Below are 26,124 nucleotides of genomic sequence, written 5' to 3'. Positions count from 1 at the left end.
ATTCTGTCTCAGAACATAAAAAATACAATAGGAATTCAGAAATTTACCCCAAAGTGACTATAGATTAAATCAGTGAAGATTAGGTGTAGGATCATTGAGACCAAACCAATTTTGTATTGGATGCAGCAAGAATAGGGCTACACTGACTCCCCCACAGTGATTAGGAGTTGGCCACTCACCAAGGTGTGGCGTTCATGGCAATATTGTATTTTTGTTAAGAATGATTAGAATAGCTTTTGGTGGAACTAGACTACAGTTACCATCATACAACTTTGCCCCTTGGATGTACAGTAGAATCACCTAGTTGTGGTGAGGTGGCTCTTGAATTAATTAATTCCCATATTTGAGTTCAAGAGTCCAATCTTTTATTTTCTTTCTTTTTTCTTATTAAAAGGGGTGGAGTTTTCCACTTTCACTAAATTTTCTGTCTAGAAAAATGGAAAAAAGTACCATGGCTGGGATTAGGATTCATTTTTGGAGCTAATGGTAGGAACTGTGATGTGGGTGTCTGCCATCCAATAATGTTTGGGCTTGTCACCTAGAGAGTGGAACTACCTCAGTGGTTAGCACATGGATTCCAGAGATGGGTTGATGTTTGTGTTAGAACACCCAGCATTATATCCAGTTTGGTTGCCAACTTAAGTAGAGTGAGAATGATTGCATCCTTGTAATAGAGTCGGTTCCAACAAGTGGGTTAAGCCTACACTTGTGCCTCTCTAATTGTGATGGTGCCATCCCATTTGGGGTGTGGGTAGTGGGATGGGAATTTGGGAGTTAGTGCCTCCATGAAAAGTCTGTGATATTTTTGATGTTTCCAAGTAGTTTTAGGTTTACCCCAGGAAAGGTTCCATGTTAAATATAGTACCCCAGGGCCTCCAGACATGTCAACACAATCAACAACCCAAGGTGAGGCTAAGGACAAATTCATAAAGACTTTTCCCTCTCTCTTTATGATAAGAACCAATTCTTATCATAAATACCTGAACCTAAATTTAAGTCACTGTGATGTAGATATCTTTGAACTTAATTGAGATGTGGTGGCAGGTAACCAAAAATTTCTCTCCAGAATAGAAAAACTTGATGGTTGAAGGATCCAGGATGGAAACAGGTTGCTGGATGAAGAAGAGTCACCAGAAGAAAGTTCAAATTATTGCTTGAACTTTACAACGGGTTTGATTTAAGCTCCCCTACTTATGAATTACTCCAAGGAGAAGCTTCAAATAGAATTTGGGGATCAGGGTGTAATAAAGGTTGAGAAAGTGAGGGAGTGATGGTGGTGTTTTAGCACCAACTTCTGTTGGTGCTTATACCTTTTAGGAGGTAGAGCCAACAGCTGTCAGCCTTGCAAAACAAGCAGGCATATCATTCTGCTTGGAAAACACATCAACCATGACTGAGCCTCTCTCTGTCTACATGGAGACAGAAGTAGCAGCTGCTGGGAAGCTTTCAGTAGAGAAAGCTGTTTCAGTAGCTGATGTCAAGAGATGCTGGAGTTTGGAAAGTGAAAGAGCTTTCCAAAAATCCAGAAAAAATACTACCAAAATCATCAAAATCCCTGCCACAAGAAAACCCAGGTCAAAATTTACGAGAGGGCACTTCAGTAGTGACTCCAGACACTCATAAATCCTCTTCCATAGTTTAGTGGTACTGCTTAGGGTTGACTGGTAAACGGGAGGATCTTGAAATTCTTATCTATGAGGCATCCCTTACTTGTTGCCCTACAGGAGACAAAGATGGGCAATGCTAACTGTTCTTGCCCAAGTGAATATTTTTCCGGCAACTTGACATGTATTCCAGTTGTTAGAAATCATGGTGGAACATTACTTTATGTTTGCAGTGCAGATATATTTGGATGGTGATATGCAATATTCAGTGTTTACTTAGCACCTGTGATCCTTTTCCAGTGGAAATTTTCAGATCTTTAATCAGTGAACTTCCTTATTAGCAATCAACAAGAAATCACTTCCACTGCTGAATCTTTAAACATAGGAATACTCGTGAAATGTAAACCAGCTCAATTCCGTGTTCAGAAAAGTGCATAATCAGCTATTGATTTCTCTATCTGTAGTGAGGAATTAATCATCAATTTTAGCTGGGAGGTGATGGACAATAGGTACACTAGTGATCACTTAGCAGTTATCAGCTGTGTCTCTCAAAGGGGAATGTACAAAGGCTATATTAAGAAAAAATTTCAATAGATGTTACTGCTGGTGAGTTGTATGTTATTTGCAGTCCCATAGTACTACTTAACACTATACATTTTACATTTGGTCTCCAGTCTCTTCACAGAAGTACAGGAATGCTTGTTTGCTGACATGTGCATTGGTGAAAGTCGGTATTACAAGTGGCCCCTAGAACCATAGGAGACACAGATGTGCTCATTATCAGGTGGAATATCACAGGGTCAGAGTGCAATTTAGGCTAAAACTTGAGAAAGCATGAAAGGATGTTGATCTATATTTCTTTCAACTATTAATGCTAAAACTCATCTTAATTTGGTAAAGAAAATGGTCAGAAAAATACAAGGCAAATTTGTCCCCAGTGAAACACCAGTGCTAAAAATTAGCAGTGGAAAAATTGCTGATCATAAAGATAGTGGCTGACTTTCTTGCTAGTCACTTTGCTGATGTACCAAAGAAATCCCATGACCAGCCCTCTGCAGACTATTGCCAAAGAGAACAGAAATTATGGACTTCACTTATAATGCATCTTCATAAGAGAATATGAATCTGCTTTAGCAAATGCTAAGGAATCTGCAGGTGGCCAAGACGAAATCCCACATGTAATGATTAAACATGCTGGAGAACACACAAAAACATTAATTTTAAGTATCATAAATCAAATATATATTGAACTCACTCTTCCACATATCTGGGAAACATTGTGAATGCTACCACTTGGTAAACTAGAAAAAGACAGCCTTTTGACGACTAGCTACCAGCCCATTGCTTTAACCACTTATGTTTGTTAAAATATGGAGTAGATGGTAATTGCTTGCATTATGTGGTACCTAGATGTAACCTTTATCTTTCCCTTGCTCATTGCAGATTCAGAAACATGCATTCCACCACGAATGTACTATTCCACATGGAGCTATATGTGGGGTACTTGCATCAAACAACACCATGTTAGTGTATTTTTTACTTAGAAAAGGCATATAACCACATGCAGGCTTGGTATTTTGCAGAACCTCTACGATTGAGATATGAGAGGGGAGGTACCACTTTTTCATTCAAGTATTTCCAAAATTTCGAAGATGTAAGTTCAAAAAAGAACGACACCCTCGAGGATGTGGTGTCAAGAAGAGGTTGTTCCACAGGGGTGGTGTGTTAACTGCTACCCTTTTTTTCATTAGCTATCAGTGGCATTGCAAAAGTAATTCGAAAGGGTATAATGTAAACACTGTTTATGGATGATCTGTCAGTATCATTTACAGCCTCCAGATCGGTAGTGGCAAAATGGCAACTTCAACTATCAACAGGATAGTGAAATGGGCAGAAATGTTTGGTGTTAGATTCTCTGCAACATAAAATTTGCGTGTTCCTTTGTCTAATACTGGGTATTGATCTAAATCCAGATTTGATTATGAAAGGACAAAAGAATCCTTGTGTTTGAGAAGCAGGATTCCTTGGATTAATATTTGATAGTAAGCTCACATGAACTCTAATTTAGTTGAGCTTAAAGCCTAATGTATGATGGCCTAATGAAACCCGTATCTCATACCTCTTGGGGTGCTGACTACAAATAGCTGTGGAGACCAAACAAGGCGTTAGCCCTGCCAAAGTTGGGCCATGAACATGAGGTATTCATCTACCTCTCCACACAGAATAAAAACTCAAAAAGCTGTTCATAATACAGGAGCTTAGATAACCACAGAACCCTTCCAAGCTTCTCTTATTGAAAGTATGTATGTGGACACTGGCAAACTTTTTCTGGTGCTTCACTTTCAGACTATGCTGGCTTGTAGCTGGATAAGGTTCCAGAAGCTTCCTAGTTCAAATTTAGGTTGGAAACACATTTTTCTTATTAAATAGATCATCTCCAAAGCCAACGGCCCCTTTCATTCGGACATTCCCTAATTTCTCCAGGTAGTTACCAGAAATTAGATACTGAAATTTCTGAATGCAGGAGAGGAGATACTTGAAGAAGTAATGTGGGCTTTCTTTTTAGGACATGGTTTGACACAAGAATAATGTTCCAGTAAACACTGATGGGTCTAAATCTGATGCAGGTGTTGCATTTGGAGCTATTTTCCCAGATATTTATCGCAGTGGTTCTTTATGCACGTCACCAAATATTAACTCATGAAGAAAAACTGGAATTTTTACTGAATCCTGGACTGTACTACAATCTTTTGGAAGGTTTAATGCCAAGCACCCAGTTGTCTTAGAGATTTTTAAATGGATGTTTTTAGTTTATTTTTGTGGTATAGAAATCAACTTTTGTTTGATACCATCCTCATATGCATAATAGGCATTTCAAGGGCAGACAGTTTGGCAAAAAGCATTGCATTAATTGCTGTAGAAACACTGATTCCTTTGCCCTCTAGAGACTTTCTCACCAATCAGGATGAAGGTAAAGGAAGCTTGGCAAATCTCATTGGAAAGTCTGGTTGGAAGGAACCAAAAAATGTAGGAAAATACTAAGTCATGTTTCCCAAGGGTCTACAATAATATAACAAGGAGATGGGAAACTGCCCTATGTCGTATGGGGATCAGATACACGTGTTTGGCCCATGGATTTCTGATTGACAAGAACCCCAGCGTCCTGTGATGACTTTTTTGGTCACGTTAACTGTGTGGCACTTTCTGGCAGAGTGTCCGAGTCTTGGCGACATGAGATATTTCCTTTCTGAATGTCGGTGGCGATGCCAATGACCTCCTCTCAAGAATGCTCGAAGAGGAGTGGAATTCTAACCAATTCAGTATTTTCGAGTTTATAGAAGGAAATAGACTCCTTAACAGAATATAATTTTATAATTTATTAATCTTGTTGGCTGACTTAAGTTACTGTGTACTGTCTTAAGAGCTTTTATGATTTGAAGCTTTTGTGGTTTTAATTAGTTTTGTAACTTACGAATTTTAATTTTGTCACCAATTTATACTTTTATAAAAAAAAAAAGATTTTGCCAACATACTTTTCAGTGTTGATAACCTTTGTTGTTGTGACACCAATTAATTTGATATTAAATAGATCAGTCAGTCAATCATACAACTTTAGCCTCATGGTCCGTGGGTGTTGGCTTAAATCCACCTTATTGTGTTAGAATGTTTTCCTTGTCAAACTTTCATGACAGTATATAGAGCGACATTGGCACAGGTTGTGAGGAAAAATGATCTCATGTTATGAAAAGGCAGTAACACTTTTAGTTTACTCGTTGGCAAAATTTATTTAAACAAAATTTTTTTTTCTGGTGGTGGGTGGGAGAAATGAACTATATCCTCTTTCATTATGTTTGGTGATTCTAGAGGTGAATTTAATTTTTAATATATTTTTGTAGTGCATATATCTATTGAACAGTTCTTACATATAGCTTTAGTCTTAAGTGAATATTTTAACATTTCTTGTAAGCTTATTAAAAATTTAATAATTGCATGTATGAAATTCCAAAGACTGAGGTTCATAACTTGTTCTGCACAGCCCTCATAGATCATAGACATTGAGAGACATTGTTTTTCAACTTAGGAACTGACTTACTTCATGCAGTTGTTTTCGAATTTGCTGTATGAAGCCAAAGTTATGCAGCCACCAAAACCTACTCCGATGGAATAGAAGATTTGGGATGCTGCATCATTCCACACTTCGAATTCTTTCAGCTTGGTCCAGTTAGTTTTCAGGATGTAGAATTCAGTCCCCTTGTACGATCCTTCTAAGGTTATCCCTGTTTATTGGGAGTCCAGTCAGGCGATTAACAGAATTTTCCAAAATGTTTATCTGCAAAGGATTAATTAAAATTTCCGAAACCAATCTTATGTTTTACAGTAGCCTCGTAGAACTGATTTAAAACGCGGCAAGCCACAGAGCCTACGATTCTTAGACAAATTTCTGACATTTCCTTAGACTTGAGGCATCTACTACTCAGACTGATATATCAGTAGGACTTACCTCGTACGAAGAGGGCGACGAGTATGACATATGGGAAAGTGGCTGTAAAATAGACCACTTTTCCAGAGCTCTTAATGCCTCTCGTCATACTAAGTGCCACCAAAACCCAGGCCAGAGCGAGGCATCCAACTATCTCCCACCTGATGTTTCCCAGGTCCTCCCAGGTGGTACCTGGCAGTCCTAGGACGCGATTCCTGGAGTTATTGGGAAAGGAGGCATAAAATGACAACTTCAGTATTTAGCATTCAGGAATCATATGTCGGAATATTTTTTTTTTTTTTCTATTGAAAAGTGAACTTTTCTTCCATATTCCATTTGGTCAGGATGGCGGAAAAACTTAAGTACAGTATACACTTAGGCCCATTATGCAGACTTACTTCTACATTTTAAGTTTATTGATGCAATTTACAGTGAATATGTGGTTCTAGTGTCGATTGATTGTCAAGACATGCACTTGCTCAACCAACAAGGATAATATCTAGCTGGAGAGAACATTTTGGTTTGCAGGATAATCTCTAGAGATGATCATCTACAGTATCAAATCTCTTAAGCCTCATTTCTTCGTTGTCTTGAGGTTGTCATTCTTTTTAATTAGCAATTTATCTTAGCATAGCATTTATTTTCAACATAAAATAGAAAAGTGGTAAACAAACTCTCTCTCTCTCTCTCTCTCTCTCTCTCTCTCTCTCTCTCTCTCTCTCTCTCTCTCTCTCTCTCTCTCTCTCTCTCTCAAAGACTGGGAACCGCAAATAGAGAACATGATGTTATTCGCAGAAATCTGGACATGTGTCCTTCATTTTGTTGAAGAATATAAATCAGAATTACAAGTGTAAGCGACTTTTAATTTTTTTCAGTAAAACCCCTGGAAGAAAGTATTTCCATCGCCTATTAGGCACTGTTGCTATAGCGGTAACTACTCAAGATTACTTACTTGAAGTATTCCTCACTTGGAGCTACTCTAGACAGCAGTTTGTTCACTGGTATTATACTTGTGTTAAATCTAAGGCAGTGTGAGAGGTTGTGAACCATTAATCCACCAATTCTACAGTATTCTTCAATACTGTAGCAAGTTCTGTTGTAGTAGTGGAGAGAGAGGTTTCTGCAGTTCAGTGCTTCATTGTGATCGTAACATTCTGAGGAATAGACTTTAAATTACCCCGTGTTAATTGCTCTGAAATAGCAGGGTAATCTATGCATAGTAGAACTTTTTACATTCCTTTCGCTCATGCCACCAGATCTGCTTCATTTTAGGATGCAGATTCTGCGTTAATCATTGACAGTGTAGTTGCCAGCTGTTTTTTTTTGGGGGGGGGCCGATATTAATGAACTATATTTATTGACCGTACATTAAATGGGTAAAGAGAGGTTGCGAAACGAATGAAATGTACATTTTTTCAAATAACTCAGCCATAATTCATTGTGCATATTTGATGCAGCTAACTTAGTATAGCACTGTGCAGTTTCTTTCTCTATTCCTGAAAGGGTTTTGAAAATGACTAAGCTACGATTATAAGAGATATGATGACCGTGATTATTTAATTTTTTTTTTCAATACTGGCCCAATATACTGCATTATACCCAGTTTGGAGGAAAAGCCAACAATTATCGCTGTTATGTAAATGTTTAATTTTTATAAGAAATATAGTGCCTGTCTGGAGAAGCAGACCATTTTTGCTGTACAAAGTTTTTTTCTGGATCTGTAATGTAAACTTAAGGTAAGAAAAATAGATATGTATCTCTAATTATCGTGAACGTTGTTTTTTTTTATTGGCTTGGCTTTGAAACTATATAAGAGACAATCTGCAGGAAAATTCCCCCGTGCTATATAAATTGGAGATAATAATCTTGAATCTACTTATAAAAGTGACTGATTATTCGTGTTGTGGGTAACATGTCATATGCATAAGTTATGCAAAAAAGATATGTAATAAGTTCATGACTCACGGGGCAACAAAACTGTTACAAAATACGTCAGATATTGGAGAATACCCTAAGTAAGAAGTATTATACTGTATGTGTAGATTCTAAGGAATGGAATGGAATATAGAATTTAGGCCAAAGGCCAAGCGCTGGGACCTATGAGATCATTCAGCGCTGAAACGGAACTTGGGAGCAGAAAGGTGCAACAGGAGGAAAACCTTGCAGTTGCACTATGAAACAAATGTTGGGAGAGGTTGGATAGCAAGATGGAAGAAAGAGAATATGAATGGGGGTAAAATAAAAGGAATAACAGGGGTTACAGCTAGGGGCCGAAGGGACTCTGCAATGAACCTTAAGTAATGCCTACAGTGCACTGCGTGAGGTGCACTGACGGCACTACCCCTCCCCCCCACGGTGTAAATTCTAAGAAACAGCTTAAGTGTAGTAGGCAAATAATTTGCGATAGTTCTATGTGTGCTGCCGAACCACCAGATCATGCCCGAAGAAAATTGAAGGAATGAATCGTTTAGCAGCGGGAAGTTGTGACTGGGACATGTGAGCCTAAGGGAAACTGCGAACAGAAGCTGTTAACCTGGATTTTACGTAGAAAAGTGTAGGTTGATGAAAAGATCACGTCTAGTATGATCCTTTGAAATTAGTTCACATGCAAATTAAGTATTGGGGCACAGAGGCTGACTTAGAGAAGGGAAGCAGGAAAGAGTTAATGGTAATAATGTTCAAATCGGACTGGTCATGTGATACTTGAAAGCCAAGTAATTGTAAAATGGTAATGGAATAAGATTTGATCATACAACACATGAGGAAAATAGTTATTGATATCATATAAGGTCATATAAACAGAGCTCAGAATGATGGAGAATGAATGCCAAGGAAGTGATTAAGGGTAGATTGCTGGAGATGCTGATGGGATAACCTTCACTTAGATTGGAAGAAATTGATAATTTGGTGGAAAATACGATAGTATAAAACACAGTAGGTAAATGGAAATTAACAATGCGACTTTGAACCATGAACATTAAGCATTCAAAGATTTAAGGGCTTTACAAGCAAACGAAACCGTGAAATATTGAATTTTCTTCTGAGAAAGTCAGCAAGCCTGTATCTTTAATTTCCCGTAATCTCAACCATAATTATGATGCCAAGCCTTTTTTGCACAATCACTTGATGTTGATATGTGAGATTCACATTATGATTTAGTTTATTTATCTATAGAATGATGGGCGAAGTGTGAGTTTTTCGAAACCATCATTTTAAACTTTTTTTACTGTATTAAATATCTTTATACGAGGTGTTGTGTCGTTATAGTATAATCATTTTAAGTAGAAGTTGATCAGATACAGTATGTTTGAAATTAAAGGGGAAAAGACTTGATTAAAAAGAGGAAATTTTCCTGGCTAAGCAATATTTCAGCCAGCATATAACTGAGACGCAAATCAGTATAAGTGGTATGATAGTGGAAGTGCTCAAGAAAAGTTCAAGCTTACCTGGTGAGTTAAAGTCGTTATTACAGTGCCCCCAAGGTAATGTTGAGGTGAATGAGGCAAATGTGTAGAAGAATGCCCAAGCCATGAGAAGGTTATAATAGATACCGGTCAAAAATGAGATGGTGACCGATGCCCATCCAACACCTGCAAGAATAAGAAAAATTGATGGTTTTTCATCTCGCAGGAAATTTTAAAATATAGATATATAAAAGCTTGATTATACTGAATCATATTCACTGTATGTGATGTTAACAGCATTACCTGAAAAGATTGGAGAGATCTTCTGGAATAGTTGATCTGGTCCGAAACTAACGTATTGTCCAATAGCAAGCTCCATGAAAAACATAGGAAGACCAATACACAACACCAATATAAAATATACGATGAGGAAAGCAGCTGCGAAAGAATAAAAAAAAGTTTCCCATTAAGACTTTACTAAGTTATGTACGTTATTATGGCAAAAATGAATCTGATGGTAGGAACAACTAGAAGCTTATATGCTACACATGATTATCTCTTGGGGAGGATTAGTATGGCTCAGTCGCAGGATTCAAAAGCTTCATTCGTTATTTGTGGAGACTGTAATGCAAAACACAGCGAGTTGCTAAATTCAAATTACACCCCCTCGATTTGGGACCACTTTGACGTGGTGAGGGGCTCTTGAACCTCAGGAATCTGTTCCCGGTTTTGAGTCCAAGAGTCCCATACACCGTTATATATTTCTTTGAATTAATTTTTGTGGAATTTTCTGCTTTTGCTAAAATTTATTGGGCCTGATGAACAGGAAAAGGTATCATAACTGGGATTAGGTTTAATTCCGAAGCTAAATAGTGGGAACTGTGGTAGGACCATCAGCTGCCCGATAACGTTCGGACCTGAAAGATATCAGACGGAACTATCTTTAGGGTTGGACCACGGATTCCAGGGGTGTCCGGCTCTGGGGCTAGGACTCTCGGCATTCTATCCGGTTTGCCCATAACACGGTTACAGTGGGGATGATGGTATTCTCCTAATACCTTCGGTCCTAGCAAGCAGGTATGGCTTACACTTGGGCCACTATAATCGTGTTGTGCCATCCCCTGTGGGGTAGGGTAGGGACGCGGACATTTGGAAGTCAGTTCTCACTTCTGCCATTGGTGGAAGAATAATCCCCATGAAAGGCTGATGATATCTTTTTAAGGTTTTCAGGTTTATTATTATTTTTTTTTTACCCCTCTCAAATCTTTATGTCTAGCATTTATAAGGATTCGAGCACCCCTAACCCTCTGATGGTGATGTTCTGTTACAGATGATGATCTCTGCACCTGCCTTGGAGATTGAAATTTCTCCAAACGTTGATGACTTCTCCAAAAATAAATTGACAAAAAGCAGTAATAACAAATATCCTGATCGCCCTCCTGACTTCCCCTCCTGGACCCTCTAGCCATGCTTCATTGATGATGACTTCAAGCAAGCACGGACTTCTCTAAGAAGTCTTCATCCAAAATTAAATCCTCAACACAGCCAGGTTGTGTGAAAAATTTGAGAATGCTCCATATCAAAGACTTACCAGTCAGTTGTGATTATGAAATGATCTTGACAGCTCCGAAATCATTTGGAACTGTTGTAGAAATCAGGATGAACTTTATTGATATTGAATCTAAATGGGAAGCGTGGGTTACCTTTAGTAGCCATGATGAGACTCTAAAGGCTAGTAGGATGATAAGTGTCACACAAATAGGTCAAGCTACAGTACCAGGAGCCTTAACAGACAAAGTTCCCAAAGACATGGACGTTTATGTGCCATCTAAATGGGCTCAGGATAAACCAGAGAGAAAGCAGAATGCAGAGATAAGGACTCCTAAACCTCCTATATGGGTGGTAGCTTCAGCTAAGGAGGAAAATTACAACTATTATAAATTTTGTAGCTTTCGTCAGAAAAAGGTGGGAGGAATAAAGAGCGGTGATATTTCTCGTTTTGGGAAGAACACCGTTCTTATTCATGCCAAATCCACAACCCAAGCATATATGCTGACCTTGTTGGACGTAAAAAATGATGAAATGATTACGAAGATCAAGCCCCACTTAAGCTTTAGTCATGGGAGAGGAGTACTGTTTGATAAAGACCTTTATGACATGACAGAAGAAGAAATTCTAGAAATGAGCCCCACTTCAGTTTGGAGAATGAAAAAGGCAGCTATTGCCATAATGATGATTTTAACCTTTGCAGGCTCTGAAGTACCTTCTCATGTCATATTTGAAAATGAAAGGGTACAAGTATGTCCTTTCCAGCAAAGACCAATACCGTGCTGTAATTGCTTTAAGTTTGGCCACCCATCAAAAAACTGCAAAAATGATAAAATTTGTATAAACTGCTCTGGTGTCCATCATGATAATGAATGTAATAGGAAAGCAAAATGTGTTAATTGCCAACTGGAACATAAATCCAATAGCAAAAATTGTGAAATTTACAAATTTGAACTGTCTGCACTAAATAAAGCCAATGCAGAGCATATAAGTATCTGTTTTGCAAAAAGACAATTAGGTCAACAACCTAGGAGCTATGCTCAAGTTCTTAAGCCACAACCCCTATCTACCACTAGGGGTGCAGTGGCAGCACCCTCTAATGTAGTAGGTGCATCAACCCCTGTGGTGGTGGCCCAGCCATCTGGGTCAGTTGCTCGGCCTGTTGAGGCTAGAGCACAAGCCTCCAAGGAGGATAAGATGGCACCTAACCCAACCACTTTGGAATTGTCTCAGGCAGAGTCTCTGCCTGATTTAATAGCGACTGAGGAGCAAAAGCACCAAAAGAGATGTTTCCCCTCATCATCTCCTCCAATTAAACATGCATCACTTAGTGATAGATACAAAGTACTAAGCTTGATGCAAGAAACCCAGCCTGAATTGAAACAAATTGACAAGAAAGGGAAACGAAATGACACTAGTAAATCAACAGATAATAAACCAAAACCTGTCAGGACCAGTCTTTTCCAAATCATCTCTTGATAATACTGATAAACAAAAGAGAGTAAATGAGAAGGCTTCATTCAAAGGGCATTTCACCAAGCCCAAAAAATAGTTTTTACATCAATAACACAATGGAACTGTAGAGGTCTTAGGGCACTAAGTGAAGAGCTGGAGGCGCTGCTCCATGACCATATCCCAGGTATTGTGTGTCTCCAGGAAACTAAGCGTTGAAGCACACAATATAATCCTGGGGTAAATTACAGCATATATAATTCTCCACCACCAATCAGAGATAGAACTATGGGAGGTGCAGTAATTATTGCGCATAAGTCGTTGCAACACTCCTTGCTATCAATTAATACTCATCTCCAAGCTGTAGCAGTAACTTTCATTTTAGACAAGCAAATTACAGTTTGCTCCATCTATCTTACTCCTGATTTAGATTTCACTTATAGTGATATTCATTCACTGATCAATCAACTTCCTACTCCTTTCCTCCTCCTTAGTAATTTTAATGCTCACAACCCCATATGGGGTAGAAACACGACAGATGCCAAGGGTAGGATGTTGGAGGGTATTATGGATGATCATAGTATCACTATACTCAATAATGGAGCCATGACTTACCATAGCATCTACTCCAATACTTATTCGGCTATCGATCTGAGCTTTTGCTCCTCTAGTGTTCACATTGATTATGAATGGTCAGTAAATGAATATCCAAATGGGAGTGACCACTTCCCAATTCATATAAAAACAGTTAAGAATCAACCCTCAGAGTCACCTCCCAAATGGAAGGTAGATGAAGCAGACTGGAAGAAATTTAATGAGTCTGTTCTCATGGACAAGAATGTAAAATCATTTCCATCCATCTCAGTGACACCACCATCAACAGTGTAATTGCCTCTATTCCAACAACAAAAGGGAAGCCCTCTAGACCAGCAGTTCCTTGGTGGAACAAAACCTGCAGTAGTATGAGAAAGATCACTAGAAAATGCTACAAAAAGTATAAGAGTGGAACTGCCCAAGCCGAAGTTATTTACCAACGTGCTGTGGCCATGCAAAATAAATATTTTAAAAAAGCAAAAAGAGAGTCATGGATGTACTACATCAATGGCATTAGCTCAATAACACCATCTAAAATGATTTGGAAGAAAATTAAAAAACTAAGTGGCAAGTTTGTCCCTGAACCTCTGCCTACCCTTAAGATAAATGATGACCTAATCACCCAACCAGAGAGGGTCGCAGAAAAATTAAGAGAACATTTCTCAAGAATATCAAGTAGTGAGAACAATTCTCTAGAATTCCAAGACATTAGAATTGCCCAGATTTCTCTTGATTTAAGTGAAAATAACTTTGAACCATATAATGCAAAATTTACACTGCAGGAACTCAAAGATGCCTTGCAGAATACCAAACCATCAGCCCCTGGTGAAGATAAAATACTTTATGAAATGCTGAAACATCTCCCAGAAAAGTCAAAGAAATTTCTTTTTAGATATAATAAATGAAATCTGGGAAACTGGTATTATTCCTAAGAGCTTGAAATTATCATTAATCCTCCCTATGAAGAAACCAAACAAGGATCCTGCTTTACCCAGCAGCTACAGACCAATAGCTCTCACCAGTTGTGTTTGTAAGCTGATGGAAAAGATGATTAACACCAGACTTGTATGGCACTTAGAAACAAATAAATTGCTTTCTCCATTCCAGTTTGGCTTCGGAAAAGTAGATCTACTCTAGATTCCTTGCTCAGGCTCTCAAACCAAATACAACAAGGTTTTGCTAAACAGTGCCAAAGAATAGTTTTCTTTGATTTGGAAAAGGCATATGACACCACATGGCATTATGGTATTATAAAAAAATTGTATAAGATGGGCATTAAAGGAAAAATGATCAGATTTATAAATCCGTTTTTATCAGAAGTATATAAAGGTAAGGGTTGGGAATCATGTATCACGACCTTTCTTACAAGAAGAGGGAGTTCCTTAGGGTAGTGTCCTTAGTGTCACTCTCTTTGCTGTTGCCATTAATGGAGTATTAGAGAAGATATCATCACCAGTAAAAGGGTCTTTATTTGTAGATGATTTGGCTCTGTACTGCACAGAATATGATGCAGCATCTACTAGCAGGTTCATGCAAAGAGCCATCGATAAAGTAAGCAAGTTGGCTAATGAGCAAGGGTTTCGATTTTCCGAATCTAAAACTGTTGCTGTTCGGTTCTGCAGAAGCCGAACTAAGGAAACCATCCAACTCTTACCTTAAATGGAATTATTTTACCTTACACTAATGAAGTGAAATTTTTAGGAATGGTATTTGATGAAAAGCTCACTTGGAATAATCATATTGACCAGTTAAAAGTGAAAGTGAAGAGATCACTAAATATTTTAAAAGTATCTAATTTTAATTGGGGTGCTGATAAGAAGTCGTTGTTAAGGCTTTATAATGCAGTATGTTTATCAAAGTTAGACTATGGCTGCCAAGTATACTCATCTGCTTCAAAGACTAAATTTAAGTAATTGGACGCTGTGCATAATATGAGACTAAGGATCTGCACTGGAGCTTTAAAACTTCACCCCTTGAAAGTATTTATGTAGATCCCATCAGCTACTACTGGACTTAAGGAGGCATGCACTAAGTCTGAGATACACCATGCGGCTGAAAAGCTCAATGGAGAATCCTTCTTTTGAGATCTTAAAACATTGTGACTCAAGGCTTTTTGGATCTAGATCTTCAGTACCATTTCAAATCAGACAGCTGGGTGAACTGGAGGATGAAAGCATAAAAACACAGAAGATCCTACAAGTTAAACATCCTGCTATCCCTCCATGGTTTATTCCAGCAATAGATGTCTACATTAAAGAGACAAAGAAGAAAGATCGTTCAGAAGAAGTCAGAAACAAGTTTTTGGAGCATGATGAGAGGCATATAAATGACAGGAAAATCTATAAGGATGGATCAAAATCGGAAGATGGAGTAGGATGTGCAGTGGTGTGTGAGGGGGAATCACATATAAAAAAGTTATCAGACTCCTCATCCATTTTCACTGCTGAAGCAACAGCCATAGTTGATGCGTTAAATCTTGCATCTGATAAGAAATTGAAATCCATGGTAATATATAGTGACTCAAGGAGTATTTTAGAAGCCGTAAAGAAGTTTAACCCTACCCATCCCTTAATTCAAAAGGCTCAGGAATGGCTTTTTTATCTTTCTGTTCGCCACAAATCAGTAAAGTTTTGTTGGATTCCTGGGCACACTGGTCTAGAAGGGAACGAACTGGCAGATAGTAAAGCAAAGGATCCTGCGAGATGTGATTTCTTAACTAACAAGGTGCCACATTTGGATATGCGTCCATATCAGACGATACATTCGTACAAAATGGCAGCAGAGATGGACTTCCCCCATTTTATCCATAAATAGGAAGTACAGAAACATTAGGAAAAGTATCGATTTTTGGAGTTCAGGCTGTAATCGTAACATAAGATTTGAGATCATCCTAACACGGCTTAGGATTGGCCATACCCGCTTCACTCATAGCTATATTTTAGAGGGAGCCAGTGCCCCAGTTTGTGCTCACTGTGGTGGTCAGCTATCCAGTGAGCAGTTGCTGGTGCACTGTCCTAAATTTAATCGCCTTAGGGCAAAGTGCTTACTAACTGGGAAGACTATTTTAGAAATTTTAAATTATCACATTGAGGTAGATAACCGTACGTGTTATCTGAAAGAATCTGGTTAATTTTAATGAGATATGATCTTAGTATATTCAATAAAGATTTTAGTCATATTTATTTTATATACTAAGTGTATATTTTAAGCATAAAAGTTTAATATATATTTATTTTTTGCTGGTTCTATCCAATATCATTCTTCATTTTTACATTCATATTTTAACGCTGAATTTTACTAGTATGTCATCATTCACCTATTCATTATCAATCATATCATTAACTTATATATTTCACCTTCATTATGGCACTGAATAATCCTGATGGGTTCCGGCGCTTGGTCTTCAAGACCTAAATTTCATAATCAATCAATCAATTCAAATTACACAGATCAACATGACTGGTCTGCTCATGAGTTCTGTGTATCCTCCGGTTTTGTCTGGCTAATTAAGGAATGCACACATATTTCTGGTAATAGATTAGACCTCATATTCACAGATGTTTCAGCAGTTGTCTAGTCCAAGGTCTGTGAACATAAAGGCACTTCTCTTCATTGCGCAATTGAGGTGGATATATCTTTCAATCAGTATATTCCTAATGCCACCATTGGAAAAATGGTCTGGCTGAAATCTAGAGCCAATTAGGATCCCATTACTGAAGCTTGTCTTGGAATTAATATTTCAAATGCTACATCAGATCCTGATCCCAAGAATAAGTTAAATGAAATGCTGATGGCTGTTTTAATAAGGTATGTCCTTTAAAGGCCGTCAAATTCAGGACAAAAGACCAGCTGTGGTTTGATGATACATGTAGGTGAGCTTACCGTGACAAACAGACCAAATTTAACGCATGGAGACAAAATCGCTCAAATGAAAATTACACCATTTATGTTGAGTTTTCCATGCTGCAAATAGAACTTACCATACAGCTGAAAGAAATTACGATAATTCCTTGAAGAGGAAACTTGAAGGAATTACTCAGCCTCATCTGTGGTGGACCAAATTGGCATCATCTATCTATGGGTCAGGTTCATCTTCCATTCCACCACTACTAATGAATGGTGTAAGATTGGTTATTAGCCCTAGGGAAAAGGCTGACTGTTTAATCGAGCTTTTAAAACTAAGCACTAGCTGAGGATATCCCTCTCCCTGATACTTGCCATCCTAAACCTATTCTCACATAGTTTGTATTTTGCTCTAGGGATGTTAAGAAAATTTGGGATAATCTTGATAGCTTTGGTGGAGAAGATCCTAATGGTTTCTTCCCTTTTTTTAACAGTTTCTAGTGTGCTGTCTCCCAAGGTTAGTAAAGTCTGTAGAATTTTATGTCGATGTAGCATCTTTGCTGGTGAACGCAAGCTTAATAGTACTGTGCCTGTTCCAAAGAATGGCATATCTACAGACTGCAGTAACTTCAGGCCAATTTCTATTCTCCCTGTCATCTCCAAACTTACAGAAACAGTTATTTTTAAGCCAGTATATAATTATGTGGAATCTAAAGGATTGTTAGCTGATAGTAAATATGCATATAGGAGGCGGTTAGGTACCTGCGACACTCTTTTAGACTTTGCATGCGATTTGTAAGAGAACCTTGATAAAGGTTTTGAGTATAGAGTAATTCAGGTAGATTTTAATGCTGCTTTCAGTTCAATAAATCATAAGCCAATTTATTTATAAACTTCAGAATCTTGAAGTGGGTGGATATGTTTTAGGATTACTTCAATATTTCGTTACAGGTAGGCAGCAGCAAGTTGTTGTTGATGGGATCGTTAGTGAACCAAGACCTGTTGTTTCTGGAGTTCCACAGGGTAGTGTTTTTGGTCCACTATTATTTTTAGTGTATACAAGTGATATTGTTGTTGGCCTGGAAAACAAGATTGTTCACTATGCAGATGATGCAACAATTGCAGGTGTATTAATTCTCCACTAATGAGAAATGAAGCTGCCTTCAGCCTTAATCGGGACTTGGACCAGATCAGTGAAGGTGTAGTTGAAGAGGTATGAGGCTGAACTCCAGTAAAATTCAAACGCTGTTGATTAACATATATCGTACAGATTTTCCACCCAATCATCCTCTTCAGATGGATGAGACTCTGCTTAATGAGTCTGAAGCCTTAAGTATTCTGGGCGGAACTTTTGACTTACATAAAACTTTTGAGAAACATCTAATGAAAGCTTCAGTAAATGCTGCAAGAAAGTTAGGTATTGTTCATAAGACCTCATATATTTATAACAGCGATTAAATCAATGTAACCTGTTTTAGGCCACATATCCTTCCTTTAGTAGAATACTGTTCTCAGGTGTGGATTTCTGCTTCTGCCAGAGATTTACCTCTTTTAGATACATTCGTGGTGGTAGGTTTCTGTTTCATAATATTGGTCTCCTGCTTGTCAATTTTTCACAAGTTTTATTTTAACAGATATCTTTCATATTCACAATTGTTCCCTGATCCCCTTTTCCTGCCAAGAGCGACCAGATTCGCTGAGTAGCAGCACCAGTATGCAGTAAATGTGCCTCGCGGTTGAACTTTTTGATCATCAGGCATTATTCCTCACAACATTGGACTGGAACAGCCTCCCAGGAGATGTCGTGCAGTTGGAACTAGAGAAGTTCAAGCAAAAGTGCAATGCATCACTACCTTAATACAATTCACCTTGTATTTTAATATTTGCTTACAATTTTATTTATTTGTTTATTAATTTGTTAATTTATCTGTTTTTCTAATCACCAATCTCCTCTTTTGGTATTTCCCATTACCTTCTGTTACTTATTCCGAATGAACACCATATTCTTTGGAAGCTTGAATTTCAAGTCAATGGCCCGTGTGGGTTTGTTCCATATGAATAGTGTTCATCTTCAGAGTAATAATAATAAAGTTCAGGAATTTTCTGAGAAAGAGGCGGGATACAAAAAAAAATCACTGAACTTAACTTACTTATTCTGCATTTTTGATCATCAGTCATAATTTTTCAACTCCGATTTGTACCCCTCATTGCAATTTAATTCTCCCACCGGAACGTGAAATGTGTATATCAGTGCAAACAAAAACAAAAATGTGTGTTGCAGGAGTCATGGACATTCATTTTTGATGTGGCCATAATTAAGCTTTGCAGGACAAGTGTTATCATCCTTTTAACCTTCCTACTCAAAATCAGTTTCTTTGAGTAGCTAAGTTGTGATATTGAATTTCTAAATGCAACTGATGTGACTATTTGTTCAAATACTTCCAACTAAGTTCCCTTCTGAAAATTTTGAAACTGACCACTTCAGATCTGCCAGCGCATTGATCTTAGAAGTTAATAGCACTATGTCTCGGGAGGGTCAGATTCTGGGTCTGGGCCACTGTGTCTTTTAGAAGCTGGGAACTCTAGAAGCTTCAACTCCTGGTTTACTGGGAGTTTTTCTGCTCTTGCATAGACTGCCATTCTTTCGTTTCGAGAGGATCTACTTCATATTGTTCTTGTCGTAGTAGAATCAGTGGCTTTCCTTATACTCGCTGCTCCATCTAACCTAACCTCGAACTTGCTCATGAGGGTTTCTTGACTGTATAACAGTACCATACCATATTGTTACATCACGGTTTACGTTCCAACAGATGTTGTGTGGAATAGAGAATCTCGAAATTCAGCCATATTTATCAATATCTTCTACCATTGTCTTCTAAAATGTAGATCCTTCCATTAACTGTATTATCCAAAACGGGTTTGTCATCATTATTTTATTGTTCTAAAATGCCACACAAACTCAAAATTAAGTAGAGAGGGTATGTGTTTGAAATTATTATATAGTAGTACAAGCAGGTTTTATGTATTGTAAGTTTCTGTATTGTTATCATAAAGAGTATTTGTTGCCGTTTTTAATGTATTTTATGATGTTGAATTTTAAATTCATGCCTGTATTCTTTTTTTACATTTGTTTCATCGTTAATGTATTCAGGGCTACTTATACGTATTGCTTTTAAAAACATGTATGTGAAAATTGATTTCAGGGTACAACCATCAGCTGCTTTAGAGATTGAAATCTCTTTACATAATAGAATAGGTTATAGAATTTAGGCCAAAGGCCATGCGCTGGGACCTGTGAGGTCATTCAGTGCTGAAAGGGAAGTTGAGAGTAAAAGGTGTTGAAGGTGTAACAGTAGGAAAACCTCACAGTTTCACTATGAATCAGCTGTTAGGAGAGGATGTAAAGTAAGATGGAAGAAAGAGAATATGAACAGAGGTTCAGTAGGAGAGGATGTAAAGTAAGATGGAAGGAAGATAATATGAACAGAGGTTCAGTAAAAGGAGTGAAGGGGGTTGCAGTTAGGCGCCGAAGGGACGCTGCAAAGAATCTTAAGTAATGCCTACAGTGCATCGCATGAGGTGCACTGACGGCACTGCCTACCTACAGGGCCTCTTTACATAATTGCGAGATTCACAACAGAATATTGTGGAGTCTTAAAAATTGTTGGCGGCTAGTGCTCTGTCTCTTGGGCTTTAATTGTTGACACCTGACAGGTAACATTGGTTAAAATCCAACAAGCAATGGCAGGGGGTATTGGTCTTAATCCGATATATATATTCAGAAGCACATGCCGTTTCAGAGCTTCATGCTCCCTCTGAAGAGGGAGCACAAGTTCAGAAACTTATATCCTTACGAATATATTTGTTCTCCAATTTGTGTTTTTTTTAAGTGTCAAAGGTCGACACTGATCTGTTATCACACACGCACACACATACATACATACATACATACATACATACATACATACATACATATATATATATATATATATATATATATATATATATATATATATATATATATATATATATATATATATATATATATATATATACATAACTCACTTGCTGGCCGCGTGGGTTAAGCGTCCACTGTAGTCCTGAGTTCTTGTCCTTCGCTGGTTCGAGCCCATGGGACGACGAACTTATTATCAACTAAAAAATTCCCCTTCGGGATTTGTTCCAGATATGGAGATTGGTATTGGCCTTTTTGAGGGTACCTTAAAAAAGTGAATTATTTATTTAATTATTATCAAGTTAGATTGTGAAATGTTAGGATATTCCGCTTCTTTTTGACCTTCTCTTCCCCCTCGACTTGGGACCACCTTGACATGGTGAGGGGACTCTTGAACCCCAGGAATTCGTTCCTGAGTTTGAGTCCAAGAGTCCCATTTATCATTATATATTCCTTTGGGTTAATTTTTGTGGAATTTTCCACTTTTGCTCAAATTTATTGGATCTGATAAATAGGAAAAGATATCATAGCTGGGACTGGGTTTATATCCGAAGCTAAATAGTGGGCACCATGTAGGACCACCAACTACCTGATAATGTTTGGATCTGAGAGATATAGAATTGATAGCTACAAGGTGGAACTGTTCCTCAGGGCTGGGCCACGGATTCCAGGGGGGTTTGGTTCTGGGGATAGGACTCTCGGCATTCTGTCTGGTCTGCCCATAACATGATTAGGGTGGGGATGACTGTATTCTTGTAATACTCTGTCCCAGCAAGCGGGTTTGGCTTACACCTGGGCCACTCTAATAATGTGCCATCCCCTGTGGGGTAGGGTGGGGACACAGACATTTGGGAGTCGGTTCTCACTTGTGCCATTGGTGGAAGAATAAACTCCATGAAAGGCTGATGATATCTTTTTAAGGTTTTCAAGTTTATTTTAGTTTTTTTTTATACTTTAATCTTATGAGTAGTAGTTATAAAGATTCAAGTACCCCTGGGTCCTTTGATGGTACTGACTCGGCACAGATGACGACCGCTGGAACCTCCTCTGACAACCTTTCTTTAGAAATATCTAAAAAAAAAAAATCCCAGTATAATTACAATGTAACACTATACTCCAGTACAGAGCAAACCCAAAAAAGAGTAACTATCGTCTTGACCCAACCTTGACTCACTTCGACTCCCTCTTTGGGAGTGGAAGTTGGTCAAGGTTTCTAACCTTAGAAACAGAACGAAAAATTTCACCCCTAAAGTTAGAAAACTACCTATTAAACAGACATTCAACAAGCAACAGCAGAAATGTCGTTTAGACAGAAAAGAGAAAATACGTGGCTTATAGAAGCCACAACAAAGAGTCAGTCTGAGGACTATTTGTCTAAAACAAGAATAGATAACATAAAGGTAAAAATTTAAAAACATGACACTATGAATAACATTCAGGGTACCATTGTGCTTCCTGAGAACAGTGACGAACCAATCGAAAAGAGTATTCTCTTGGAATCTCTTAAAAAAAGATATCCCAGAACCCAAGATTATGAGGTATATAATTTACCGAGTAAGCGGAGAAGCAAGCAAATGTTAAAAATCGCAAAAATAAAATTCGAAGGTCAAGACCTACCTCAAAATATAAAAATATTGGGCCAAAACAAGAGAAATAAGACCATATGTCCCGAAGCTACTACAATGTCACAATTGTAGTAAATATGGACATGCGAAGAAATATTGTAGAAACGAACCTGTGTGCGCGTGTTGTGGATCTGAAGAACATGCCACACAATGGAAGTGCTGCGAACCAAAGCGTATAAACTGTGGGAAGACCATCATGCAAGGTTCAGAGAATGTATGTACCATATATACAATACAGAGTTTAAAGTATTACAAGAAAGAATGGTAGCTATAAAAGAAGCTAGATTAGAATTAAAAGTGATAGGAAGTGGAGATTCGTCTAAGAAACATACATAAGAAAGAAATGGTATGTCTATAAAAGACGGTAAATTAGAATTAAAAGTGATAGGAATTGGAGATTCGTCTAAGAAACATACATATTCTTCAATAACAAAAACCAAAAATGAAAGAAAAACGCATACAGATAGTAGTAACGGAGCACAGAAAAATAAATCTCATGAAGAAATTAATACTTTACAGAAAAAATTAAATTCGTAAAGATTGAAGAAACAGGTGTAAATGATAGGGATAATATTTTATCAGATTCATATAAAATATATTAATGCAAATAGCTCAAGAAAATACTACCACAGAAGTAGTAGAGGAAAGTTGCGATGGATTAGAAATTAAAGATAAAAAGAGACCTGTGGAGAGAACTCCACTCAAAACGAAGAAACCAACTATTATTAGAGAATCGTCGGTTAAACCAAAGACAAAGGATATGAAGAAAGAACAAAAACAAGTTAGTATTATACTTTTAACTCCTAAAATTATAGTAAAACCTATGGGAGCATATATCTAAAATTATAGTAAAACCTATGGGAGCATATATCCAAAACGCTGAGCAAGGAAACGAGATTACTCTGTCTCCAATAATTGGTCGAAGAACAAATGAAAAAAGATATATACATGATAACACATGTGGTTGTAATGATTGTTTAATTGCTTTGTGCAATAATCACAAAAACATAACAAAAGATGGTTAACAAACATAAGAAATTTTATAAAATATAGGAAAAATAAGCCACTGATTTGAGCACCCATGAAAAAGGTTGCTTGTGCATTGCACACTTAATATAAAGAAGAACAAGTAGACGTCATGAGTAAATTATCAGAAAAAATCCAAATTGATAATACAAAAAAAGAAAGTAAACTCGGCCGCTATAACATAATATTTTCAATAGCTATATGATACAATGGAATGTAAATGGTCCACATACTAGAATACACCTAGGAGAAGTACAACGATTGCTAAAAGAATATGAACCAATAATATTATGTTTACAACATGTCAACAAAACTTTTCAACAATACAAAATTACACCTTAGCATCTTTATGACAAAGGGAAGAATGAAATTTAGTTACAGGCATATATTATGTACATAACAAAGTAGGTTATGACAGAGTACCTGTAAACATTACTGGCTTGTAAATATCAGATGTTAAAATCCGAATAAAAAAAACGATAATTATGTAATTTATAATTTATACAACCAACCTAATAAAAATTACGACACTGATAAACTAAAAGAATTACTTAACTATGCCAAGGAACAAACTCAGTTAGAGTGGGAAGTAAAATAGAAGAATTCATAGATTCAAATGACGTGCTATACAAATGATAACAAAATCAAAACATATGTTTCAAAAACACATGGAACGTTGTTCTCAGTAGTCTTAACTTTATGTACAATAAGCATAGTAGACACAGTTGATGATTTGCATACCAGTGATCATTTTCCAGTATTAATTTCATTATTGCAAAATAATCCCGCCAAGCATGTCTCTGAATATAACATTTATCAGCAGATTGGGAGCGATATGAATTCCACACTAGGAATATCCCACCATTTGAGTATATACAAGATCATATTGAAACAAATGGGTTTCTTGTTGATTTCATTAAAAATACTGCTGATAAAGCAATGCCAAAATCAAAAGCTTGTCCAACAAAACGCAAAGTCCCATGGTGGTCTGAAAAACTAAATAAAACACCAGATTGGAAGGCAATTAGATAATGTGAATAGAAATAATTAAAACATTACCTGTATTAGAAAAAATTTTCAAAAACTAACTATATTATTATTAGAAATTGATAATTGAAGCCTCTCTATAACAAAATCTCTGCAAAATAAAAATAAAAAAAAGTAATTCAAAGAAGTATCATTTCATGGAGGAAATATGTATCAGATCTCTCTAATAGTACTCCCAAACAAAAAATGTGGGAAAAATTTAAGAAAATAAATGATAGCCATGTTAAACCACCTAGACATGCCATATTGCAAGATGGGAAAAAATACTTGATCCAAAAGAAATAAGTAATGTAATAGGCGAAAACTTAGTAAAAGTAAGTTGTGATAAAAATTTAGAATGCTCAGAATGCAAAGTGATAATAACAGTTAAACATTTGTTATGCAATAACTAACATCGGTTATCAACTTTTGGAAATAAGTCGATTGGTGAAGTTTTATCAGTCTGCAACATTTTCAGTTTACCCAATTTTAATATTCATGAGGAAATGTAAATTAATTGATCAAATATAAAAAGTAATTTATGAAAATATAAAGGCCCATGGGCCAACTAATATCCGTATTTAAAAAACCTTAAGCTATTCTGATTTTTATCGTTACACAGCTTATTTTATTTATTTTTTTTTTTGTGCAGATGGAAACTTGAGTAAGTGTATTTAATGTGTGCATGTGCCCTAGTGTGGAAGCATATGCCTTTTTCCATATTTTAAAAATTTCATTATTCATTCATCATTCAGTCCCAGTGCTTAGCCCATGGCGTAGACCTGGTACTCCATTTCATTTTAATCCTTCGGGTCAGCCCTATAAGAGCTGTTAATCAGTTCAGTGGTCTGGCTACACTATTTAAATAATAATGATTATTGACCTTCTCTTTCTTTCTGGGCCCCTTCCTTTTTGGATATAAGTGTTTTGCATCTGTCATAAGCATTGTGAGTGTATTTTGATTTTGCTAGTTAAGGGTGTTTGGTATTCATTTTGGTTTATGTATTTTGCGAGGTTCAGGTTTTGCTTTTGTCTGATCTGTATGTATTAAATATTATGTGGTTTTTCATAGTGTTTGTTTGTCCCCCTTGGATCCTCTTGCACATAGTGATTGTAATTGCACTATTTCACCAACTGTGGAATTCGTTGCTGGTGTTGTGAGTACATAGTTTTGGTGATTGAAGATATTTATTGTATGGTGGTCTAGTAGGCCATTACAGTGCATATATTATATATATATATATATATATATATATATATATATATATATATATATATATATATATATATATATATATATATATATATATATATATATATATATATATATATATATATATATATATATATATATATATATATATATATATATATATATATATATACATATACGTATATATATATACACATACACTGACGGCACTACCTCCCTACGGGGCCTCTTTACGTAATTGCGAGATTCACAATAGCTCTGTCTCTTGGGCTTTAATTGTGGACACCTGACAGGTGACATTGGTTAAAATCCAACAGGCAATGGCAGGGGGGATTGGTCTTACTCCGATGTATA

The 26,124-nt window shown here is 36.9% G+C and overlaps 1 protein-coding gene across 1 annotated transcript in view; it reads right to left on the bottom strand.

Annotated features, from left to right (window-relative positions):
• The window catches only part of LOC136851429 (sodium- and chloride-dependent glycine transporter 2-like), a 48,342-nt gene that overhangs the window by 17,948 nt on the left and 4,270 nt on the right, over nucleotides 1–26,124 (bottom strand). The window contains exons 2-6 of the mRNA XM_067125514.1: nucleotides 9,792–9,926; nucleotides 9,531–9,674; nucleotides 7,037–7,238; nucleotides 6,106–6,299; nucleotides 5,698–5,881 (exon numbers count right to left, since the gene is read on the bottom strand). Of these exons, the coding sequence (XP_066981615.1) occupies nucleotides 5,698–5,881; nucleotides 6,106–6,299; nucleotides 7,037–7,238; nucleotides 9,531–9,674; nucleotides 9,792–9,926 (859 nt within the window). The remainder of the gene's footprint in view (nucleotides 1–5,697; nucleotides 5,882–6,105; nucleotides 6,300–7,036; nucleotides 7,239–9,530; nucleotides 9,675–9,791; nucleotides 9,927–26,124) is intronic.

The sequence above is a fragment of the Macrobrachium rosenbergii genome, chromosome 3 (assembly GCF_040412425.1).
Source record: "Macrobrachium rosenbergii isolate ZJJX-2024 chromosome 3, ASM4041242v1, whole genome shotgun sequence".
Classification (NCBI taxonomy): Eukaryota; Metazoa; Arthropoda; class Malacostraca; order Decapoda; family Palaemonidae; genus Macrobrachium; species Macrobrachium rosenbergii.
The sequence above is the reverse complement of the archived record's forward strand: the minus strand, read 5'-3'. Positions and strand labels throughout refer to the sequence as shown.